This window comes from Hemicordylus capensis, chromosome 4 (genome assembly GCF_027244095.1).
Source record: "Hemicordylus capensis ecotype Gifberg chromosome 4, rHemCap1.1.pri, whole genome shotgun sequence".
Classification (NCBI taxonomy): Eukaryota; Metazoa; Chordata; class Lepidosauria; order Squamata; family Cordylidae; genus Hemicordylus; species Hemicordylus capensis.
In genome coordinates, this window is record NC_069660.1 from 187,888,331 (window position 1) to 187,912,875 (window position 24,545).

At 42.8% G+C, this 24,545-nt stretch overlaps 1 protein-coding gene across 9 annotated transcripts in view; it reads left to right on the forward strand.

The window, feature by feature from the left end:
- The window catches only part of TRIO (trio Rho guanine nucleotide exchange factor), a 371,831-nt gene that overhangs the window by 337,311 nt on the left and 9,975 nt on the right, over positions 1 to 24,545 (forward strand). For 7 of the 9 annotated variants that reach the window (XM_053242690.1, XM_053242687.1, XM_053242689.1 and 4 more), the window contains 7 exons: positions 5,420 to 5,667; positions 12,502 to 12,640; positions 17,368 to 17,395; positions 19,011 to 19,173; positions 21,527 to 21,648; positions 21,745 to 21,823; positions 22,850 to 23,050. In XM_053242690.1, coding sequence (XP_053098665.1) covers positions 5,420 to 5,667; positions 12,502 to 12,640; positions 17,368 to 17,395; positions 19,011 to 19,173; positions 21,527 to 21,648; positions 21,745 to 21,823; positions 22,850 to 23,050 — 980 coding nt within the window. Of the gene's footprint in view, positions 1 to 5,419; positions 5,668 to 12,501; positions 12,641 to 17,367; positions 17,396 to 19,010; positions 19,174 to 21,526; positions 21,649 to 21,744; positions 21,824 to 22,849; positions 23,051 to 24,545 lie in introns of those variants that run through there. The other 2 variants (XM_053242694.1, XM_053242696.1) reach the window with 1 other exon arrangement.

Sequence of the window (24,545 nt, forward strand, 5' to 3'; positions counted from 1 at the left end):
GGGTTTAGGCACAATATTTCTCCATCCGCACAACTGGATTGGACAGAGTTCCAGTTGTGGAAAACACAGCGCATGCTGCAAGGCCTGTTGCCATGTCAACCTGTGCTACCTGTACCTCAGCGGTTACCACCTGCTCAGCCTCTGACACAGTCGCAGCCTAAGCCGCCGGTTCTACCTGTACTCGTGACCCAGTGTGTTCAGACAACACAGCTGCCACATGACACCACCGTGTTACCAACGGAACCACTTCCTCAACAACCGTTTGTTCCTGCTGGACCACTTTTGGAACTCCTCATACCACCTCCTGTGGCCCCACCTACTCCTGTTGAGCCTGAGAAGTCTTCTGGGGAGGATTCATATTATTCTTCTGTATCTTTGGACACGGATTCGGACTGTGATGGTGACAGACCAAGACATCCATCCGACCCGCCTTCAGATGTGCCCCTGAGATCTTCCACTTCTCCTAATGAGGAGTTGAAACCATACACAAAAATGATTCAGCACATGGAGATGCTCAAGCTTGAGGTGAAGCACCCTGCTCCTGACCTGCAGGATTCTTTCTACAAGGTGTTGGCATCTGTTCAATCTGCACAACCAATTGCTCTGCCTATGTTGCTGGCCATAACCAAGGCAGCTAAAATTTTATGGGACGTTTTGCAAACATCAATCCCCACGTCGAAACGTCTTGAGGCACTGTATCGAGTGCAAGAGGAAGACAAACTTTACTTGCTCAAGCACCTGATACCCAATTCCTTAGTAATTGATTGTGCCTTGTCTAAACTGGGCCACCATCATGCTACCCCCTCTGATAAGGAGGATAGGAAACTTGATGTCTTTGGGCGTCATGTTTATTCCACTGCTAGTCTCTCCATTTGCATTGCGAACTATGCAGTCTGTATGACTTGCTATAACTGTGTCCTGTGGGACCCGTTATGTAACTAACTGGCCTCTTCTACTTCAGAGGATGCCGTTAAGAGCTTCGATAACATGCTCTCGAAGTGCGATGATCTCACTCATCAGCAGCTAAGCACATTTAAGCACTTGGCTGAAACCGAATCTAGAACTATGACAACGGCAGTTTCTCTTGAATGCCACGCCTGGCTAAGATCCACGACTCTTAACCCTGACATGAAAGATCGGATTAAGCACCTTCCATTCTATGGGAAAGGTCTTTTCAGCGAGTTTACTGACTCAACTATGGAAACTCTTAAAAAATCCAAATTTACAGCTAAGAGCTTTTCGGCAACAGCCTCGTCTTTGCAGGGCTCTTCCCGATACAGACCATATGGCTGCCAACGCAGTTTTAAATATCAGAACCAAAAGGACTATCATAAACCCATTAAACCCTAGCATAAGAAGGGTTACTGCAGTCTCTTTGATCTGGGAGACTGTCCACTGCTTGCACCATCATTGCCGCCCGAAGCCTTCAACATTCTTCCACTGGCTGTTTGTGGCATACCGTTCATTCCAATTCGTTGGGCACCCATCAACATCAGCCTAGCCAGTCATGGCTCAACGTGGCATAACATAACGTTGGACCAGTGGGTCCTCCGAATTAGTAACTCTGGCTACGCAATCAAGTTCATAACTTTGCTACGTTTCGAGGGTGTCAAGTCCACCACCCCAACGCCGGCCCTGTGGGAAGAAGTGTACACCTTGTTGGAGAAGGGTGCAATAGTTGCAGTGCAATAGACAGATTGTCTGCAAGGTTTTTACTCCCGATACTTCCTCATCCCCAAGAAGGATGGGGGAATCAGAGCCATTCTGGATCTCCGCAACCTGAACCGCTATGTGGACATGCGAAAATTCCACACGTCAACGTTGCAGGGAATTCTTCCGCTTCTGGCCAATGAGGAGTGGCTTGCGACGTTAGAGCTCAGGGATCGCTATTTCCATATAGCGATCCAGAGCAATCACTGCAAGTTTCTCAGGTTTGCTGTAAGAGGTGTAGCATTCCAATACAGGGTGCTACCCTTCAGGTTATCCATGGCACCCAGAGTGTTTACCAAATGTATGGCCATGATTGTCGCCTATTTGAGGACTCGGGTGGGGTCACTATTTTCCCATACCTCAACAATTGGCTTTTAGTGCACAGGGACAAAGGCCAGTTGGAATCCCATATCCACCTCACCCTTCGTCTCTTCCACGACTTGGGGATCCAAGTCAACTGGGCCAAATCCAAGCTCTAGCCCATTCAATTGATAGACTTTATCAGTGCCCAGTTGGACACTTAAATGAAGAGGGCCTACCTCCCTCTGGACAGATTTCAGCAGGTTTGTGCTCTCAGCTGCTTCAAGCACAAACCTCGCCAACATGCAGATCATGTCCAGAGACTTCTTGGCCTCATGTCCTCATGCAAATCCACAGATGTCTACACCTGGTTGCAGATGTGACCTTTCCAACTGTGGTATCTCCGGGTCTTCCAACCAAATGTCAACAGCCAAGGGGTGCTCCTAGATGTTCCTTCATGGGTCTTGAAATCTTTGACCAGGGAGAACCTTCTCAGCGGCATTCTTCTCATCGCTCCGGCTCCATCATTCTGTGTCACCTCAGATGCGTCTTTCGTGGGCTGTAGAGCCCATTGCGGCGATCACCGCATGCAAGGTCTTTGGATGGTGCATCAACACTGCATGCACATCAATTTTTTGCAGTTGATGGCTGCTTACCTGACTCTCAAATCTTTCACCCCCTTACTTCAGAACTTTGTTGTGCAGTTCATGATGGACAGTTCTACAGCAATCGCATATGTGAATCATCAAGGGGGCACAGTGCCCCGATCTCTCTGTGCCCTGAGTTCCCAGCTCTGGACTTGGTGCATATCCAGGGGCATCTTCGTGATGGATCTGCACATCAAAGGGCTTCGGAACGTCTTGGCCGATGATCTCAGCAGGACTTTCGATGGTCAACAACATCACAAATGGGAACTGACGCCGGCCTGCCTAGTCCATCTGACACAAATGTGGGCCCTTCCTCGTGTAGACGTGTTCGCTTCAGCAACGAACAAGAAACTTCCACAATACTGTTCCAGAGCAGGCATTGGACATGCCTCCCTAGGGAATGCTTTTCAACATCATTGGAGAGGGAACCTACTCTACCTGATTCCACCCCACCTTTGCTCAACAGGGTGGTTGGCAAACTGATCTGCGACAACACGCAAGCCATATTGATAGCACATATGGTGGCCGTGCCAGACTTGGTTTGCGTCACTACTCAGACTGACGAACGGCAACTTCTTTCACCTACTGTACCTCTGGATCTGGATTTGCTGTCAAGGGACGCGGGGAAAATCCTGCACCCATCTCTACGAAACAGGCGTCTCTACAGCCTGGAAAGTTGGTTACTGAAGAATATTCTTCTGAACTCCAGGAGAGCCTCGACTCTCAAGAGCTATGTGAGCAAATGGAAGCTCTTCACAGTGTATGCTGAGGACCATGGCGTCTGTCCTCTAAAAGCCGCTCCTACTCAAGTCCTCCTGTACCTCACCAGCCTGAAAGAAACGGGCTTAGCTAATGTTTCCCTTTGGATACACTTGGCCATTATTTCTTCTAAACATGCCGGCTGGCAAGACCACTCTGTGTTCTCGCACCTCTTGTGCAAGCAGTTTTTGTGGAGTATCAACAATCCCCCCACCCCCTTTTGCGCTCCTCTGGAGTGCAGTGGAGTCTTTCCCTGGTCCTTACCTCCTTGATGGAAGCTCCCTTTGAGCCACTGCATGAAGTCAGTCTCTGTTACTTAATGCTCAAAACTACCTTTTAAATCGTGATTACAACCGCCCGGCTCTTAAGTGAACTGACCATCTTGTGCGCCGATGCACCATTCACGCAATTCTATTCTAATAGGTTTGTGGTGCGTACTGACCCTGCTTTCCTACCTAAAGTGGTCACAGACTTTCACTTGAATCAAAATATTGTCCTTACTCCTTTTTTCGAAATCCTGAGTCTCGCCTAGACAAGGCTTTGCACTCCCTCTTTGTCAGCTGCTGTCTTCTCTACTACCTGAAATGTATAGCGGATATTAGACATACTAAGATGCTCTTTATCTTATTTAAGGGCAAAAATAAGGGTCTCTCTGTCTCCAGGCAGAGGCTTTCCCATTGGTTGGTGGAGCTCATTTTCTTAACATACAAGTTACAGAATCAGCAATCTCCCAAACTCATCAAAGCGCATTCCACTAGAGCGTACACGGCCTCTGCTGCGCACTTATCTGGCCTCCGTTTTAAGGACATCCGTGCTGCTGCCACCTCATCTTAGCACCTGCCTTTCATCAAGCACTATGCGGTGGACTTGCATTTGGCTGCAGAGGCCAACTTTGGGAGAGAAGTACTCAAGTGAGTTTTACAATAGTGGGTGAAATGGCTGCATCCTCCTCCAGGAGCAAAAGCTAGCTAGTCACCCATTTCTCATGATGACAACGGATCACTTCCAGATAGACAGGTTGCTTACCTGTAACTTATGATCTGGAGGTGATCCATTGTCAGTCAAGACACCCACCTGTACCTCCCCGCTGCAGCATTTTCATCACACGACTGACTTACCTACTTGATCAATGAATCCCACGCTGAGTGGGTACACTGTCATCAGACGGGTCTCCAAGAAACTGAGACAAAATGGCACCTGGCTGCCGGAAAAAGCAATGCACGAGGCATGTGCATGGCTGGGAGGGGCGCCAGTGAGGAGCCAGTTAATCCATCCGTGAGGTCGCTGCGCAGGCGCAGTAACCCATTTCTCATGACTGACAACAGATCACATCCAGATCATAAGTTACAAGTAAGCAACTTGTCTTTGACCAGTGTTACAATTTGCAAACCACTTTTCTACATGATTATAATTTACAGCAAGAGTTCCATCTAATATTAGGATTAGATAGAAATTTTACTATAATTTAGAATTAGATTCCCATCCGATATCAATACTTATAGCAATTTTAATGAATAGTAATGTTTGAAATCCCCATCAAGGTATCTATACAATTTAGTGTAGTGATGTACAATCTTGCTTCATCAGCTTATATCCAATAGTCTGGAAATGACGCACTCTTTGTTAATTTATAGCTATTTTTAAAAATGGAAGCAGCAAATTATTTATGGATGAACACACAAACCACAGGGTTAAGTGCACAGGATTGCACTAAAGTTATGGAATATTAAAAACAAACACTCAGCTTCATGGTTCTCTTACATTAGCCAGCTAATCTAGTTATTCAGTTTATTCAATAACAGCTACTTGATTGATCTTAGATTTTAAGAAGCCACAAGATGTTTGTGTAAAAAACAAAATTTTTATTTAATATAAGCTTACTGAAATGGCCACATTTCTATATGCTAGTGTTGTAGAACAGAGGCATCACAAATACCCATGTATACTTGTGTAAACTTGCTCCTTTTTTCTCCCCCCCCCCCGCCTAATTGGTTCATCCACAGAGTGAAAGTAGCAGCAGTAGCAATATCTCCACCATGCTGGTGACACACGATTACACCGCAGTGAAGGAGGATGAGATTAATGTCTACCAAGGAGAGGTCGTGCAAATTCTAGCCAGCAACCAACAGAACATGTTTTTGGTGTTCCGAGCCGCCACTGACCAGTGCCCTGCAGCCGAGGGCTGGATCCCCGGCTACGTCCTGGGGCACACCAGTGCAGTCACCATCGACAACCCCGATGGAACAATGAAGTAAGTGTCCTGTAAACATCTCTAAAGAGGGCCATTTTTATAAGATGTTGAGCTTGCTACACATTCCAAAGAGGTAGCTGTATTGGTCTGTTGCAAAACAACAACAACAAGGAGTCCTCCGACACACTTAAAGAGAAACAAATTGAATGTGGCATAAACATTAATGGGTCAAAGTAATTTATAAAGATGGATTGTTATATAACCAAGTTTTTTATGCATGGCCACTTTTCCATTATACATAATGAAGTCATTCAAAGTTGTGAAAAATTGTTAAACTCCAACTGATTCAGCATTTGGCTGCTCATCTGATAGGTGTGAACGTATAACACTGGTTTCCAATTTTGTCTCCGTGTCCAGTCAAGGTGCAGTATTAACTTGCAGAGCCCTTAAATGGTATGAGTTCTGGGTCTTTCAGGGAGTGTATTTTGCCATATTAGACAAAGGATTCAAATCTGCAAATATAGCTTTGGGAATCATCAGCTGTGGAAACTAGGGTGTTTGTCCCTACGAAAATGCTGGGCTTTTTCTGTGGTGATCTTTGGAACTCCCTCCCCATAGAGGTTCAATAGGCACAGTCTGTCTCCTCTCTTGGATGAATAGAAACACACTAGCCAACCCCTCACAGAGTATCTGTGCGCTCTTTGGGGCCGGCGGTTACCTCTTCACCCCCACCTTCTGCCCCAGTCTCCGCTTCCTGACCACGGCTGGCCTGTGCCGGGCCCAGCCACCACTCCTCTCCACCGCCACTTCTCTCCCCCCACCACCACTTTCTTTTCCCCCTCCTGGGCCTTGCCTCTGCGGCCGGGCCAGGCCTTCCGCCTCTGGCCTCTGCGGCTGGGCCCGCCGCAGTGGCGACCAATCCTCCTGGGTATATAGATCTTTTTCCTGGGCCTTCAGAGATGAGATTAAACAAGTTATACTTTGTTTGTTTGTTAGTTAGTTTGTTTGTTTGTTATTTGTCATATCGTGCTTCATCAGTTATTAACTGACTTGCTGTTGGTTTAGGTTTTTTGTTTATTTGGACACACTGGTTTGATTGTCCTGTTGTATGATTAGGCCTCTTGGTTGTTGAGTCGTGTTGCAGACTTCAATAGCTTTAGCAATGAATTATGTTTCTCTGCTGCTGGATGAGGATATCTCATCTGCATTATCTTTCCCACATGCTCCAAAGGACAGGACTTATGCTGATTAGCTTAAGGCTCTATAAGCCCAGGAAGGGTAACCCCTCACTCCCATTTCTTCCACTCCTGCAGTCTTGCTCCAGTGCCAGCCTATATCTTTCCAGCCAAGCTATCTCAGATCTCCATTTTTCTTCCTAATGCTTTCTTTTCCGCCTCGTTATTGTTCCTTACCTCTAGGCTTCCTTGGCCAATATGTTCCTTTTTTCCTCTTCTTAATCCTAATTTCCCCCCTTTTAATCCTTGCTTCTTCCGTTTGGCCTCTTTTTTCTTCCTCCTTTCTCCTCTCCCCCGAGCATAGAGCAAGCTTCTAGACTGAGGCACATTCTGGTGCCCAAGGGCAAGAAGACGAACCTGCTCTTCCCTCCCTTCAGTAAGACTACATTTACCCTCTCCTAGGCTGCAGGCCCAATGACAACCGCCAGGTCCTCGCTGCTGCCATTGGAGGGAGAAGGGGTGGAGAATGCCTGACCCCATGGAAGGCCCTTTGGGGGTAAAAGTGCAGCCATCCTCCGACACCAGGCACACCTGGTTTGCCAGCACTTCCCACTAATGCCCCAGCACAGCCTCCAGACAAATTTGATCTGCATCACTCCTAACAGGTAGTCTTCAGTAGACAAGTTCTTCTGTCCCAGTGGACACTGACACTCCCACCCGGGTTACTAGCTGTGGCATGTCCCAAGTGAGATGTCCACATCCACTAGCAGAAAAAGGAACATTGGCCACTCACCGTGAAGGCTTCTTCTTGCTGCTGGATTTGAGAACATCTTCACCCACCCTTCTGGGTGTCTGCATCTATTGGTTCTGCATTCCTTTCCCTGTATCGTTCACTTTCCATGTCTCTCTGTACCTATGCTTGACTGATCAGAACTAGGAGGAGTTACCCTTCCCGGGCTTATAAAGCCTTAAGCGAATAAGTCCTGCCCTCTGGAGCACATGGGAAGGATAACCCATGTGAGATGTCCTCAAATCCAGCAGTAAGAAGAAGCCTTTGTGGTGAGTGACAAATGCTCTTTTTACTTTTGTTTTTATTGTCAATAAACAAATATCTTACCACTAGAGGTTGGTTCAATAAAGAAGAAGATTGTTTGCATCTCTGAAGTCATGGTAGACATACACGCAACGTGCGAAAGACACTACTGATCCAAGAGCTGTATAGTGAAATTTTACTTTCTTTGGAACACTCCTGTTTGTTTGTTTGTTTGTTTGGCTGACAGACAAGTATTCCTAGCAGCTGTACGTGCTGAGAAAACAATCACTTACTTCATGTCAAAATCTTTAGCAATTCTATCTGCATTGGGCCTATAAAATAGATACAGTGTCTGAAAAATAGGCAAGTAGAGCCCAAAACTGCTTAGAGTAAATTAATGATATTCTATTATGTTGGACTGGGCAACTTATTTCAAGGCAATGGATCAGGTACCATTTTCTTTTCTAATGACTGCTTTGCCAATATGGTACCCAGAAGATGTTTAGGTACTGCGCATAGAGAGCAGATACAGTTAGCATGTTAACTCCTTAGACATGGACATAGCTTCGTGGCAGAGCATGTGCTTTGCATGCAGAAGTTCCCAGGCTCAATCCCTGGCATCTAGTTAAAAGGATCAGGTAGAAGAAGATGGGAAAGACTTCTGCCTGGGACTCTGGAGCACTGAATACAGTCACAGCAGACCAGGGCTGCACAACTTCAGCCCTCCTATAGATGTTGGCCTACAACTCCCATAATCCTTGACAATTGGCCACTGTGGCTGGAAATTATGGGATCTGTAGTCCAAAAATAGCTGGAGGGACAAAATTGTGCAGCCCTGCAGTAGTCCATACTGCACTGTTGCTTGATTCAGTATAAGGCAGCTTCATATGTTCATAAAACCTTTTTTTCATAGAAGAAGGCAAGTCCTGGGCCTAATAATAATAATAATTATTATTATTATTATTTCTTGTTTACACAGTCAGACAGGTGTTATTGACTGGTTTGTTTTATCCAGACATAAAGTCCTTCCCAAGGACCTGGGATGGCTGAATTTTATCATCAATACTGTTGGTTATTATAGATATCGTCGCAAAATATAGGCTGTTCCCTGTAAAGCTGCTTTTTGTAATTGGCTGATGGTGATTTCTGTGGCCCCTATGGTGTTGAGGTGCTCTTCAAGTTGTTTTAGAATTGCACCTAGGGTGCCAATTACCACTGGGATTATTTTGGTCTTTTTCTGCCACAGCCTTTCAATTTCAATTTGTAGATCTTTGTATTTGATGATTTTTTCTATTTCTTTTTCTTCTATTCTGCTATCCCCTGGTATTGCTATGTCGATTATTTTGAATTGTTTTTCTTTCTTCTCAACTACAGTTATATCTGGTGTATTGTGTGGCAGATGTTTGTCTGTTTGTAGTCGGAAGTCCCAAAATATTTTTGCATCATCATTTTCTACAACTTTTTCAATTATATGATCCCACCAATGTTTGGCTACAGGTAGCTTGTATTTTTTGCAGATGTTCCAGTGTATCATCCCTGCTGCCTTGTCATGCCTTTCTTTGTAGTCAGTCTGTGCGATCTTTTTACAACAGCTGATTAGGTGGTCCATGCTTTCATCTGCTTCTTTACAAAGTTGGCACTTGCTGTTTGGTGTTGACTTTTCTACTTTTGCTCTTATTGCATTTGTTCTTAGTCCCTGTTCTTGTGCAGCCAGTATTAAACCCTCTGTTTCTTTCTTCTAGTTGCCATTGTTAAGCCACTGCCAGGTCTTGGTGATATCTGATTTTCTACTTATATTGTGCAAATATTGACCATGCAGTGGCTTATTTTTCCATTTTTCTGCTCGGTTCTTGACTTGTTCTTTCTTGTAGGCCTGCTTTCTTTCATTGGTGTTGAATAGTTTGTCATTATTGACCATTTGAAGTGCATCTTCTTCACTGTCCTTGATACAGTCTTCAAGGCCTCTTTTCTCCTCCTCTACTGTTTGATGGACTTGCAGCATTCCTCTTCCACCTGAGCTGCGAGAGAGGTATAGCCTATCTACATCACTGCGGGGGTGCAGAGCATGAATGATGGTCATTATTTTCCTGGTCTTACGATCTAGCGTCTCTAGCTCTGCCTGGGTCCAGTCTATTATTCCTGCAGTGTATCTGATAACAGGTATAGCCCAGGTGTTTATGGCTTGTATGGTGTTTCCGCCATTGAGTTTGGACTTTAGGATTTTTCTAACTCTCCTGATGTATTCACTTCCCATTTTTCTTTTAACTTCAGTGTGTGCGATGTTATCAGCCTGGAGAATGCCCAAGTATTTGTAATGTTCTTTCTCTTCCAGGTTCTTGATGTTGCTTCCATTGGGCAGTTCTATTCCTTCTGTTTTTCTTATTTTTCCTCTGTTCATTATTAATGCACCACACTTGTCTAGTCCAAACTCCATTGCTATATCGCTACTGAATATACGGACGGTGTTTAGCAGTGATTCGATTTCTGACTGGCATTTTCCATACAACTTCAGATCATCCATGTACAGCAGATGGTTTATTTTGCTTGATGTTTTAGATGATTGGTATCCGAGGCCTGTTTTGTTTAGTATTTGTGAAAGTGTTTGTGAAAGTGGAGGAGTTGTTGTTGTTGTTGTTCCGGTTAAGCGACGTTTCTTCCAGTAACCTTGCAGTCTCTAGCCCTGGTTGCTCAACTGATCCTAAGTCCTGTAGCCCATTTGCCACCAGATGTCCAGGGACTGGAACACCTGGAGCGGTCCCTATTGACCCAGGTGACGACCGATCCAGTATTGATTTATTAAAGTTACGTCTCACCATATGGTTGATGGGAGAGGCACTCTTCGTCTGGCTCCTCTGGTGAGACCTGTCCATTATGGTTGGACCTCTGGCATAGCTCTCACCTTCCTCAGAGCATGCAAGCCCCACAACCACACCAAGGTAGTGCCTTACTGGGGGCCTCACCTGTAGCCAAAAATTGGTGGGACCATACAATTGAAAAAGTTGTAGAAAATGAGGATACAAAAATATTTTGGGACTTCCGACTACAAACAGACAAACATCTGCCACACAATACACCAGATATAACTGTAGTTGAGAAGAAAGAAAAACAAGTCAAAATAATTGACATAGCAATACCAGGGGATAGCAGAATAGAAGAAAAAGAAATAGAAAAAATCACCAAATACAAAGATCTACAAATTGAAATTGAAAGGCTGTGGCAGAAAAAGACCAAAATAATCCCAGTGGTAATTGACACCCTAGGTGCAATTCCAAAACAACTTGAAGAGCACCTCAACACCATAGGGGCCACAGAAATCACCATCAGACAATTACAAAAAGCAGCTTTACAGGGAACAGCCTATAATTTGCGACGATATCTATAATAACCAACAGTATTGATGATAAAATTCAGCCATCCCAGGTCCTTGGGAAGGACTCAATGTCTGGATAAAACAAACCAGTCAATAACACCTGCCTGACTGTGTAAACCAGAAATAAAAACAGCAAGTGCCACCTTTGTAAAGAAGCAGATGAAACAGTGGACCACCTAATCAGCTGTTGTAAAAAGATCGCACAGACTGACTACAAACAAAGCATGACAAGGTAGCAGGGATGATACACTGGAACATCTGCAAAAAATACAAGCTACCTGTACTGGGAACAGCCTATATTCTGCGACAATATCTATAATAACAGCAACAATATTGATAATAAAATTCAGCCATCCCAGGTCCTTGGGAAGGACTCGATGTCTGGATAAAATAAACCAGTCAATAACACCTGTCTGACTGTGTAAATAAATAAATAATAACAATAAACTTTATTTGTTAACCACCCCCTAACAAATTGTTCTCTGGGCGGCTGACAACAGAGGATTAATACATACAATAAAAACACATAACACATTAAATCATAAGACAAAAAAGGTGAAAATAAAATTACAAAATACAATACAAAGCAGCATTAAAAACTCATTGAAGAATTTGTTAAAAATCAGATAAACACTTAAAAGCCGAATTAAAAAACCCAAATTTTAACAGGCCTGGGTGAACAAAAAGGTCTTTAACTGGTGTCTAGAAAAACAAAGTGATGAAGTCAGGTGAACCTCGCTGTGGAGGCTATTCTATAAATGGGGTGCAACCACCGAAAAGACCTAGTTCTCACTTAAGTGAAAAATCTGTGTCTGGGTTGTTTTCCTCCATGGGCGGGGGGGTGGGGGTTCATATGACTGAATTCTCTTGCATAAGCTGACAGTTACCTCCATGTGGAAAGGCTAGGCAAATAAGCATTTCTCTGATCTGTAAGTTTTCTATATGGAGGGATTTATATTATTATTATTATTATTTATTATTATTATTTGTTTAACGTAGGAACATTCAGTCTCATGATCTTTGCAGTTTGAGGTGGTACAGCCCAAACACATATTTAGCACCTCAGCAGGAACTATGCCCCAATTTAATGTCTGTACAATTGTGATAGAACTCATACTCTCTGTACATAGCGCATCAAGAGAACCATGTATTCTCATAAGTCATTTCAGACCCCAATGTGTTAATATACTCTTATTGCAAGTGGACTCTTCAGTTGCATTAACCTCCAATCCATGTTGACTTAAAATGTTTTTCCCTGGCAAAGTCCGCCACAGGAATCTCCAACTAATCTCAATGCCCTTATGTTCTGGCTTCAGGAAGTCGTCATCTTGGCACACAGCACTCCGTCTAAGGAAAAAATCTGAGAAAAAAGATAAAGACAGCAAAAGGGAAGGCAAGTTAGAAAATGGTTACCGTAAATCTCGAGAAGGACTTGCCAACAAGGTTTCCGTGAAGGTTTGTTTTCCTGATATTGTGTTCTTCATTACTGATCCTGTGAAGGAGAAAGCATGACAACTTGTAAGCCTGTAAAATCAGTCCCTTTAACACAAACAGTGCTTCACTTGGGATACATTTACACAAGTGTTCCTTGCTACCAGTTGTTTCTTCAGATACAGAGTACTAAAAAACTTCCCTCGCATAGAAATAATCCTTCACGCTAGGCCTAATGCTGTTAAATTATGCCTTTGTTAATGTAGTTTACCCCAGGCTTTGTCAATTTTAGACAAATGGAACCTCCAGAAAAATGATGCATCTCCCCATCCTAATGGACACTTTGAGGATACAACAAGCTCTTAAAGGCACAAGCAGGCCAATTTCTCCTCTCCACCTCCCTCCCCGTGTGTTATGCAGTGTTGGGTTTGTGTGTTTTTCAACTGACAGCATAGCTGGGGAATACTGAGCAAACCCAAACAGCCGGATGTAGCCTAAGTTTGAAAGAAACAGAGTTCTATCTTGGGAGTGCCAGGGAGGCAACTTGGAACCTGCAAGCATGCATGTGCTCTTCCCAGAGCAGCCCTGTCTCCTAAGGGGATTATCTTACAGAGCTTACACATATAGTCTCCTATTCACATGCAAACAAAGGTGGACCCTGCTTAGCAAAGGGGACACATGCTTTCTTACCACAAGAACAGCTCTCTTCCCTTAAAATGGTAGGCAATCGTCCAAATCAGCCCACCCAAGCAATTTTGTTTGAACCATCCGATCTTGGTTTGCTCTGATATCATGGCCGATCTTGGTTTACATCACTTCTGTAAACTTAGTCTACCTCAGGCTATTTGGGTTTACTTTTTAAAAAATGACCTTTTAATGCACGGATTGATGTACTTCTGCATACCTCTGTAGAAATCACTGCCTTATTTTTAGGTGACCCTATTTATTTCACTTGCTGCCTGACAGGCACTCAGCCACTTGAGTTTGCTTTTAATATGCCGTCATTATAATATGCTCCAGAGAAGATGACTCTGAGGGACTATATAAACCTGTTTTACCACAGATTTTAAGGAATCTGTTAAAAAATAGATATGACATTATAAATGTAACATATAAGTAGACACTAGCATGCAGGAATCTGGTGGATTGTATTTTCTGTATTTCAGGTTTTTATATAGCATTTAAATGGAGCTGTGCTTCTACACATTCTGTAGAATAGGGCTGCACAACTTCAGTCCTCCGGCTCTTTTGGACAACAGCTTCCATCATCCCCAGCCACAGTGGTCAATAGTCAGGAATTATGGGAGTTTTAATCCATCAAATGCAGGTTGGCCAAAGTTGTGCAGCCCTGATGTACAGTAAGTAGTGGGGATGAATATTCTGGAACTAGGGAGGCAGGCAAAGCAGCTGTGGATGTGTGTTGTATGCACACTTGGGTGAAGGGTGAGAGCTTTGATTGTAGCAGGGTGTCTTCTTGTTGTTTTTAAAATATTGGGAGGAATGGTAAATGGTTCCACGAGGAAGAGAATGTCAGGACTGAATGAGAGAGCTGAGTTGGCCTCTTCTAAAGTAGCCGCTAAGGGAACACAGTATGATGGCTGACATGCCTCCAGGGGAGAAGACACCTTGGAAAAGCTGCTTCCAACACATTGCTAAAGACCCAGAATTGGAAAAGCGCAGGGGCTTCTTTTATGATCCTCTGGCTTAACTTACAATAGAGGGTCCTCTCCTTATGGAAGAATAAAAACCATAGGCAGAGTCCTGAGAGCATACAGATAAAGCTTGGTCAGCTTTATTTAGAGGGCCAGTTATGGAAAAGCCAGTGCAGACTTGCCCCATGTTTCTGGCACAAGCTTGTATCCTGGTTTGTTTTGTTACATTTTATATCCCGCTCTTCCTCCAAGGAGCCCAAAGCGGTGTACTACATACTTAAGTTTCTCCTCACAACAACCCTGTGAAGTAGGTTAGGCTGAGAGAGAAGTGACTGGCCTAGAGTCACCCAGAAAGTATCATGGCTGAATGGGGATTTGAACTCGGATCTCCCCAGTTCTAGTCCAGCACCCTAACCACTACACCAGTTTTCAGGTTACATTTTCAAATTACATATGTAAACTTTTAAGAAACAACAGTAGACTTGGAGAACAGTTATTAACGAATACTCTTGGTAGGTTAGCATGCTCTTGCATAAGGAAAGTACATATCGCATGCTGATCAACCACAGTTAAATTAATCATAAGCTACAGTACAAAGGCTGAAAGGAGCATTTCTCCTAACAGTCATAATTAACCCTATCCATAGTGATTGTTATGGTTTTCCAAGGAGATATTTCAGTTTCTCAACCAATAACTTCATTATCGGATAGGATAGTAGTTTGTGCAAGAACAGCTAGAATAATCTCTCTCCAGCATAAAGTAAGATTGTATCTGTTTGCATCCTCCAGCTTACTTTGATTATAAGTCAACAGACTCTGTACAATTGACAGAAACCTCCAGGATCCTCTACATCTGTCAGTAAGCAAGGCTAGAAATGTCTAGCTTTAGGTCAAACTGAAGTTAGGTCACAGATTTCTGATACCAAATATAATATGGACATATGGGGAAGCGAGCTAAATCCAGAACTATATTCCTATATTGTACTCCATTTAGACTATCCAAAATGAAGAGCAAAGGACAAGTTGTGTTGTTTAACATATTTCTATACCTCCCAAAGCATGCATCTCTGGGAGGTTTACAACAAGCAAACAAAAAGTTAAAACATTAGTTAAAATAAATGGCAACAGAAAACGTAAAACAGTACGGCAAGATGCCTAGTTAAACAAAGGCTTAGGGACATAAATTTCCAGGAGGAAAGGGCCTCTATAAATAGGCCTCTACAATTCCTAAGCACCAAGAAAGATTGGGTCATAGCCTCTTATTTCTACACAATCTATTTACCAGAGCTTCGCTGGGCATTTACAAGAGCTCGCTTGAATGCTCTACCCTCAGCGATGTTAGCAGGGACATTTGAGAGAAAACCCTATGAGGAGAGACTATGCCCCTGCGGATCTGCTCCCGAAACATTGATGCATTCACTGTTACATTGTCCACTTTATACTGATGAAAGAGATTTATTTTTATCTCAGTACCTGAAAGATCTCAAAAGCCACTCAGTGGAGACGATTCTTACATCTTTATTAGAAGATAGGGACCCAACAATATCCCTGGCAGTTGCTAAATTCTGTTACACATTGACCAAACTAAGAGAAGCTAGAGCACAGCAATCGGTTACTGTCAAAGGTTCCTGATTTTATGTATTTGATAACATTTTAGATTTTGTTTCCGTTTTTGTTTTCTCTCTTTACTGAGTATATTCTGTGTCTATTGGTGTTTGATCTAAGATCGTAAATAAACAACTAACTAACGTAAAACAGTAGTTAAAACAAAATAAATGATATAGTAAAAGTTAAAACACAACAATTGAAATTTTAAAACAACATTTTAAAACGATGTTAAAACAGTATTTAATTAAAAGCCTGGGCAAATAGGTCTTTAAAGACTTCTTAAAAGTTGTCAGAGATGGGGAGGCTCTTATTTCAGCAGGGAGAACATTCCAAAGTTATGACTAATAATCTTGATGATAAGTTTAAGAACAAGTATATATGCACACACATACAAACCACAGTCCTAACAGTTGGTACAGTTGCCAGAAGAGTTACTTTTCATATGGCAGAGGAAGAAAAACTATTGTGAATCTTGTAGTGAACAATACAGTAACAGTATTGTCTGTATAATTGCATCATGCAGTATCATTGGAGTCTGACAATTCAGCACCAAGTCTTGGCTGGATAAGGTCACAGGCCCATTTTATGACATAGTTTGAGGGAGAAAGTGTTCTAAGAGTTCTCTACCAGCTCTGCACTGAATGGAGAGTGCTGGGAGCTCTCAAGGTTTTTCATCCCATCTGTAGCATACCAGAAGATTCAGTCTGCAGCAGGGGAGGACACACTGACTTAATGGTGACCTCGCAGGCCTATAGAGATCCAGCCAAAGGCATCAATGCCATATTGATGGCATTGTTGATATCTTACATAGCGAGAAAAGGGTGCTAGCCAGCCTAAATTGTCAGGAAACATGTTCTTATATTCATTCATTCATTCATTCATTCATTTGATTTCATTTCTATACTGCCCTTCCAAAAATAGCTCAGGGTGATTTACACAGATTTACATAGGTAAGTAAGTAAATAAATAAATAAGATGGATCTCTGTCCCCAAAGGGCTCACAATCTAAAAAAGAAACATAAGATAGACACCAGCAACAGTCACTGGAGGTACTGTGCTGGGTTGGACAGGGCCAGTTACTCTCCCCCTGCTAAATAAAGAGAATCACCACATTAAAAGGTGCCTCTTTGCCAAGTTAGCAAACCATCCCTCTGCTAGAATGCAATGTCCAGTTTTAGGGAAGATAATGGAAAAGGTTGTAACAGCACAACTACAGAACAACTAACAGTATTTGGGGGGAGTTTTCATTTGGGTTCCAACCTTTCTATGGAGTCAGGTCTATATTTGCCAGGTTGACAAATCCTCCGAGCATGATGCATCAAATATTCTTAACCGTTCTGGTGGTGGTTAGACCTTGCAGCAGCAGTCAACACAAGTGGCTGTGGACCACTGCTTCTGTAGTTGAGAGATGTTTCTGGTTGTAATTTTTAACTACCTTGTCATTGAGAAAAGTTTGGAAAACCTTTTTAATGCTGATTCTTCTCCTTTTCAGCTTCTCAACCCCAACTACATTTATGATGGTAAGTTTAAGTTCACCATTTCATCATGAAAATACCTTTTGTTTATTGCAGTGGTTCCCAAACTGGGAGCCTCCAGATGTTGATGAACTACAGCTCCCATCATCCCCAGCCACAATAAATTGTTGCTGGGGCTGATGGGAGTTGTAGTTCAGCAAGATCTGGAGGATCCCAGTTTGGGAGCCACTGGTTTATGGTCTTTCAAAGTTTGGGCAAGAATTCATTCTCAAATATATTGAAAATGAAGCTATGTGCCTGTTTAAGCCATCACAGGGCAGCACCTGTGTCCTATTGCAAACCTTTAGGGATCTGAAGAATTGCTTCTATAATAAATCCCTGTGTGTCATAATATCAATAATAATCCCTACATACCACTTTGATGATACGGACTGAGCAATGGCCATCAATAGAATTCAAGCAGTGATGATCCTGCTAATCTAGCTAAAGGTATATTACTTTAGAAGCAGAGATTCGGCTTCTCCAATATAGTGCTCTATCTTTTGAGAAGTATTGTTGGAGGAAAATATCACAGTTGCTGCATTTGAGAAATATTGCTTCTAGGGCACTCTTGGCTCATGCTTTAAAGACTTTCAGTTCTTTGTACTTGCTACTGAGGCCTGGTTTTTAACCATCAGTCAAATTAGGTGGTAGAGTGGACTGTACCATGTCAAACATGGTACAACATTGTACCGATTTCTATACCACCCTTCCAACATTGGAAGGGTGGTACAGAAACCGAATGAATGAATGAATGAATGAAACCAGGTGGGGATACAATGTTTACATGTTTTCCCAAGTTTAAAAAAAAAAACACCCTCCCTGCCAGAAAAAAATTCATATAGCAAAAGGTTTCTAGCCCTGTCGTCTCTCCACTGTGCTATTTTACTACTTTCATGGTCTTGAGGGGGTGGGGTGAGGAATATGCAACATTTTTCTCCCTCAACCTGCAGTCTGACATAACAGTCCATTAATGCCTCCGGATTCTGCCACCTTATTTTGCTTCATGTATAGTGCCAGCCTTTTCTCAAAAAAGAAAGTTCTCAAAAGAAAGGTGACTTGGACTCAAGAGTCTGCTGTTTGCTCTTTGTAGAACCTGCTTGTATGTTACTTTCCTGCCTAGGCTTTTCTCCAGAGGGATAATGGGAGCAGGCTTCAGGCTCATGTGCACCTCTCTCCATGGGGAGGAGAACAGAGGGAGAAGAGAATGCTTGGACTTCTCTAGGCAAATTTAATCTTCTCGGGTCAGGGGCAATCCCACATTCAAATAACAGAAACTCCCAGAGCAAGGATTTACCTCTTCCTGTGGTATGATAAAAAGATGAGAAGAAGTTTACAAGCTGGCATGAACCCAAGGTCCACTCCCAATTTTTTCCTCAGAAGAATTATCTGCAGGGAAGGAAGAACGGGCATACAATTGCATCCAAGGAGGCCCTATGCTGTCTCCCATGATTCTCAGACGTATACCATACTACAAAGGGTGGAATTCAGCCACATGAAAGTAGAGAGTTGGCAACCACACTGCAGGAATAACATATATCTAAATTGCCTCTTAATTGTATGCATATAGGTGATGAAGAAACTATCTAATTAAAGGGTTAATTGTTTTCTTCTCTCCTAGTTCCCCCAGAGTTTATAATACCATTAAGTGAGATGACATGCGACATAGGAGAGACTGTCATTCTTAAGTGCAAAGTCTGTGGTCGTCCCAAAGCTTCAATAACTTGGAAAGGCCCTGATCATAACACACTGAGCAGTGACAGTCGGTACAGCATCTCATACAGGTACGGTGCTTTTATAGTGTTTTGGAGTGTGAGAAGATTGTAAGCAAGGAGGATGGCAAGTAAGCATAAAAAATACTTTAGAAGAACCAGATTTTGCCACCATTTTTGTGTGTGTTCGTGCGCGCACACACACACACACACACTTACAGTTTGCAAGCATATGAACATCTTCTCTTGCTGTAATTCTAGACTTTTTAAGCCTACTTTCCAGTAGGCTTATGAGATCACCCGGCATTCTGTGTGTGTGTCCACCCATGTGTCCCGCCTCCATCAACTTCACAATGCCTAAACCAATATGAACCAAATCGGGTACAGTTGTAGGGACACCTCAACAGCGAAGTTTTTGATGATGTCATCTACCCCGATCCAAGATGGCAGACACATAAACTTTAGAGGCGCAAGTGGGCTAACTTGTGAACCACCTAACCGATTTGAACCAAATTTGCTACAGCTCTAGAGACACATACGGATGCCCAAATGGTGTGGTGTGTGATGATGTAATCCACTCCAATTCAAGATGGCGGCTGCGTGGATATCTGAGGCGCAAGCAAGCTAATTGATGGACTGTCTAATTTAAACCAAATTATGTACGGTTGTAGTGAGTGACACACACGGACACCTCAGTGGCATAGCTTGTGATTATGTCATCCACGCCGATTCAAGATGGCGGATGCATAAACCTTTGAGGTACAAGTGCACTAACTTGTGTAAAGTCTAACCGATTTGAACCAAATTTGCTACAACTGAATGGACACACAGGGATGCCCCAGTGGTGTAGTTGTGGATGCATAAACCTTTGAAATGCAAGTGCGCTGTGAAGACTGTCTAACCAGTTTAAACCAAATTTGGAACAGCTGTAGTGAGTGACACACAGGGACACCTCAATGGTGCAGTTTGTAATTATGACATCCACCCCAATCCAAGATGGCGGACACATGAACATTTGAGGCTAACTTGTGGATCTCGATTTGCACCAAATTTAGTCCAGATATGGAGACAGTGAAAAGAAGTAGGCTGATTAGTTCTTACTAAAACTTATTGTCTCTGTTTATGAGATGTTATTCTCTGTGCTTTCCAACAGAATAGTTTCCCCACATTTTCCAGAAGGTTAATGAATTTTTCTGGGGTTTTGGATTTTTGTGGTAGTGCGCCAAGGTCTGAAAGCTACCTGCAAAAATGGTGTGTTTCTATCTTTCATGGTTTTGTCAGGAAGTTTCATGTCATTCAGTCAGTTTGCAGTTTGCAAGTATATTGACATCTTAGGTCTCTGTGACTCTAGTCTTTTGCTATCTCTGTGAGGTATCATTCCCCATGCTTTCCCATAGGAGAGTCCCCCACCCCCAAATTTTCCAGGAGAGAAATGATTTTTTAAAATTTTTATTTTATTGGAGTTTGGGATATTTTTAGTATGCTAGGCAAGGTCTGGAACCTACCTGTGAAAAAGGCATGTTTCTGTCTTGGAGTTGCTAAGATGACATGAATCGCCCAGATGTTTCTATCTGGGAGTTTCATGTTAGTCAAGTCAATCAATGAGGCCCAAACACTCACTCACTTACTCACTCAAAGGGACAATGGAACAAGGAAGGACAAATGTCCCTGGACTGTGAGGCCCAGTGGGGACTGCCAAAGTGCACCATCATATATAAAATTTGTCATATTTTTATACTGCCTGATATATACATCTTTAGCGGGTGTACAAAATTTAAAAACAATATGAAATATATTGTTTTGTTATACCAGGTTATAACATTTAGATTATATTGTTATACCAGGATTTCCTACAGCAAACATGTAATCTATGGACTACGTACACAAGCGTACATACATCTGGGAAATGGGGCTGATCAGTTTTCTCAAATACACGTACATCAGTTTTTAAAGATGTGCGCACAGTCCTGTGAGACCCACATGTTATATGCTTGCTGCAGAAGAAGTATTGCTGTTTCCTTTAATAGTTGTACTTAATGGGTGTTCGAGAGCTTTCTTGTGTATCTGTGTGTTACTGCTGCTGAAGTGAGCTCCTTTAAGCACAGCAAATTACTTTTAGAGAGTGATGTATAAGACAGATACCGATATAAAATATGTGCATGAAGTGAAAAGCTGGAAAATTATCAGAAATGGCAATGTATTGAATAATTCAAAGGAATAAAGGTTGTGTAAAGGCATTGGGCAGGGTTTTCATGCACAAAATTGTAAATTGAATTTGCTGTCTTCTTGAAAGGTCTAGATTGTGACATAGCAACATCCAATGAATAATAGGTAATAGTATTGATTGAGTTGAAAACTAGTGACTTCCAACTGGTTATATTGAAATTACAAATCTCACATGCTTACAACTTAAAATATTTTGCAGTGATTTAGGAGAAGCCTCTCTGAAAATCATTGCTGTGACCACGGAAGATGATGGTATCTATACCTGTATAGCTGCAAATGATATGGGTTCAGCTTCATCTTCAGCCAGTCTACGAGTTTTAGGTGGGTTTATCTCTGTGGTAAGGACACGCAAGATAAAGATAGCAATGCATTTTGCATGTTAAGTGCTCACTATAGACTGTTCTTCACTCTTTTCAGGTCCTGGGAGTGATGGGATCATAGTAACCTGGAAGGATAACTTTGATTCCCTGTACAGTGAAGTGGCTGAGCTTGGCAGGTATGAGTCAGCCTACACTTACCACTGTGAAAGTTGAGTGCATGCATATTTGGAGAGCAACAACCTGTGTGTTCATGTGGATGCAATTGTGTTAGTGCAGCACACATCCATCATGACACTGATATGCAAAGATCTTTTTTTTAGAAACTTTAAGGTCTACATCGCAAGACTAGACCCAAGAAAGCTTCTGCTGCTAGGCTATGAATAGTAATAATCTGCTTCAAATTACTTAATTTATGTTAATGAAGGCCTAATGCATTGCTAGAGCGGCATTTAGAATCACTTCCACCAGTGACACAGATGTGGCGTGGAACTGTATAATTTAGTTAACACTCACGGTTCTTTGGTAGTAGAAGCTACCAAAGTGGCATGGGGTCAGACTATGGGGAAATTACTCTCACATCCTTCTGGTAACAAATTGGTTAGGCAAAGTGCCAAGTGAGGTGAGCACTGGAAACCCTTGAGCAGATCAGCATGTACTAATAGGGTTGCATTTTGTTTTTTGAATTCCATAAATGCCTTACTTCTGAAAATATTGACAGAACTCTTAACAATAATCAGGGTGTGGGGTGTGTGTCTTGCTGACACATCTGATTTTGGATGACAGAGCAAAAGTAATCCAGAAGACCTGGCTGAATTTAATATAATTGTTGTTAATCTATCTGTCTATCTAGACTGGGGCTGAAGGGAGGGGGGGAAGAACAGACTGGGGCTGAAGGGGGAGGGGGAGAAGGGACTGGGGCTGAAGATAAAATGAAGATGGTGGGGAGATACAGGGAGAACTAGGGACGCAGATGCTCTGTGCCAGATCAGCTAGTACTAATTATTTTGGTAATATATTGTTAGTATTACTTCCAGAAATTGGACAGTTTCGTTCCATTTCAAAAAGTGAAGGCATTCTCCCTTCAAGACCAACTTTGAATGTGTGTGTCTGCAAGTGGGAGAGTTGGAAGTCAGTATAACTCTCTCTTAAGCTTTCATTGTCTTACTGAATTGATTTCATTCTTTTCACCTTTTGTTCCTCAGGGGCAGGTTTTCTGTCATTAAGAGATGTGATCAAAAGGGAACCAAGCGAGAAGTAGCCGCTAAGTTCGTAAATAAAAAGCTGATGAAACGAGATCAGGTCACGCACGAACTTGGAATAATGCAGAATCTCCAACACCCTCAGCTTGTTGGCCTTCTTGATACCTACGAGACTTCCACAAGTTACATCTTGGTGTTAGAGATGTGTGTGGCCTTTAATGCAAATATTTTGCTCCTTGCAGATCTGTACTTTGCTATATTTTTAAATCGGGTGTGATCATCTGAGAACCTATGGACCATGTCTGGTTCCCAAGAGCATAGAGGTTCTAGACAGTACAATCTTTGCCCCATATCTGCTGAAGCCATTCTTCTTCAGAAGCAACCTTTCTGTTGAGCCTGAATAGTAAGCCTCTTAACATATTCTAGGTTCTCAGATGGGAATGACTCTGCTCTTTGGGGCATTAGAGCAATAATCCTTTGTCGAGTGCATGAATTAACCGACTCTCAAGCATTTGGCTGCTCAAGCATATGGTCAGGGCTGGCCCTAGGATTTTTGGGGCCCTAGGTGAAGTTTGGCTTTGCCTCACCCACCCCATCCGAGAAGTGCAAAGCCCCGGCTTTAACTTGAGCCGCACAGGCTGCTCATTTGCCAGGTTGAATGACCAGCAAATGACTAGCCTGCACTAGTTTGAGGATACAGTGAGAGAGGAGAAAGAGTTGAGGAGCTCGGAGCCTGCCCAATGCCTGCCGCCTCCCCTCAGCAGTGCAGGCCCTGTGATCCTCGGGGCCAGCCAACCTGTCTCACTCAGAGGCAGCTGTTAATGGTGCTGCAAGGAGCTTCCCTCTACAAACAGCCAGACGCAAGCACAGCCAAGGCAATGCTCACGTGCACTACTTACTTTCTGTTTTGCGTCTGGTCACTTGAGAAACCAGGATGGATACTCCCATCTGAGCAGCTGCAGCAGTAACAGAGTGTAGGGAGGCAAGGAGGAGTAGGAGATAGAACACACTGAGCAGGAAGATGGAAGGAAGGAAGCCAGAGACAAGCCAGGAGGGGGCGCTGCCCACTCAGCTTGTACCCAGGGAGCTGTGACACTGGCAGTGGTGCAGCAAAAAGCATCCCCTTTCCCTTTGCCAGGTAGTCAGCAATGCAGGCAAGTGGGTGGGCAGCAGTGGCTTGATTAGATGGCTTGTGTGATAAAGGGCAAGACCCACCAAATCTCAAGCAAGCAGCATAGTCCATGCCTCCCAAGGATTGGCACCACCCCCTCAAGAATGACTGCCTGTGGTTTATAATAGAGCATTAGATATTGTGGCAAGAGTAGTATTGCCCATAAAAGAAGGGAGTTTGTTATCCTTGCAGAATATAAAAATCCAGTTCTCCTTGAAATGTAGGTATTTATAAAGATTTGGGTATTTGTGTCTACTCTTCTTTCTACTGTAAGATTCCCCAAGATCCTCTGAGATTCCTGATCATTTGAGGGCATTTTAGTTGAAAGTAGATCATCATTATATTATATTCTCTCTTTCTAGATGTTCTTAATTTCTTAAAACTAAATTGAACATAAAACACATGAAAAGTTAAACACCAAAATTATTTGGGTGGGGGGAATGATTCTCCCCCCACCACCACCAAAAACAAAAACCATAATTCAAGAAACAATCTAGCTTATTATTCTCTATGATAGATTAAACAATA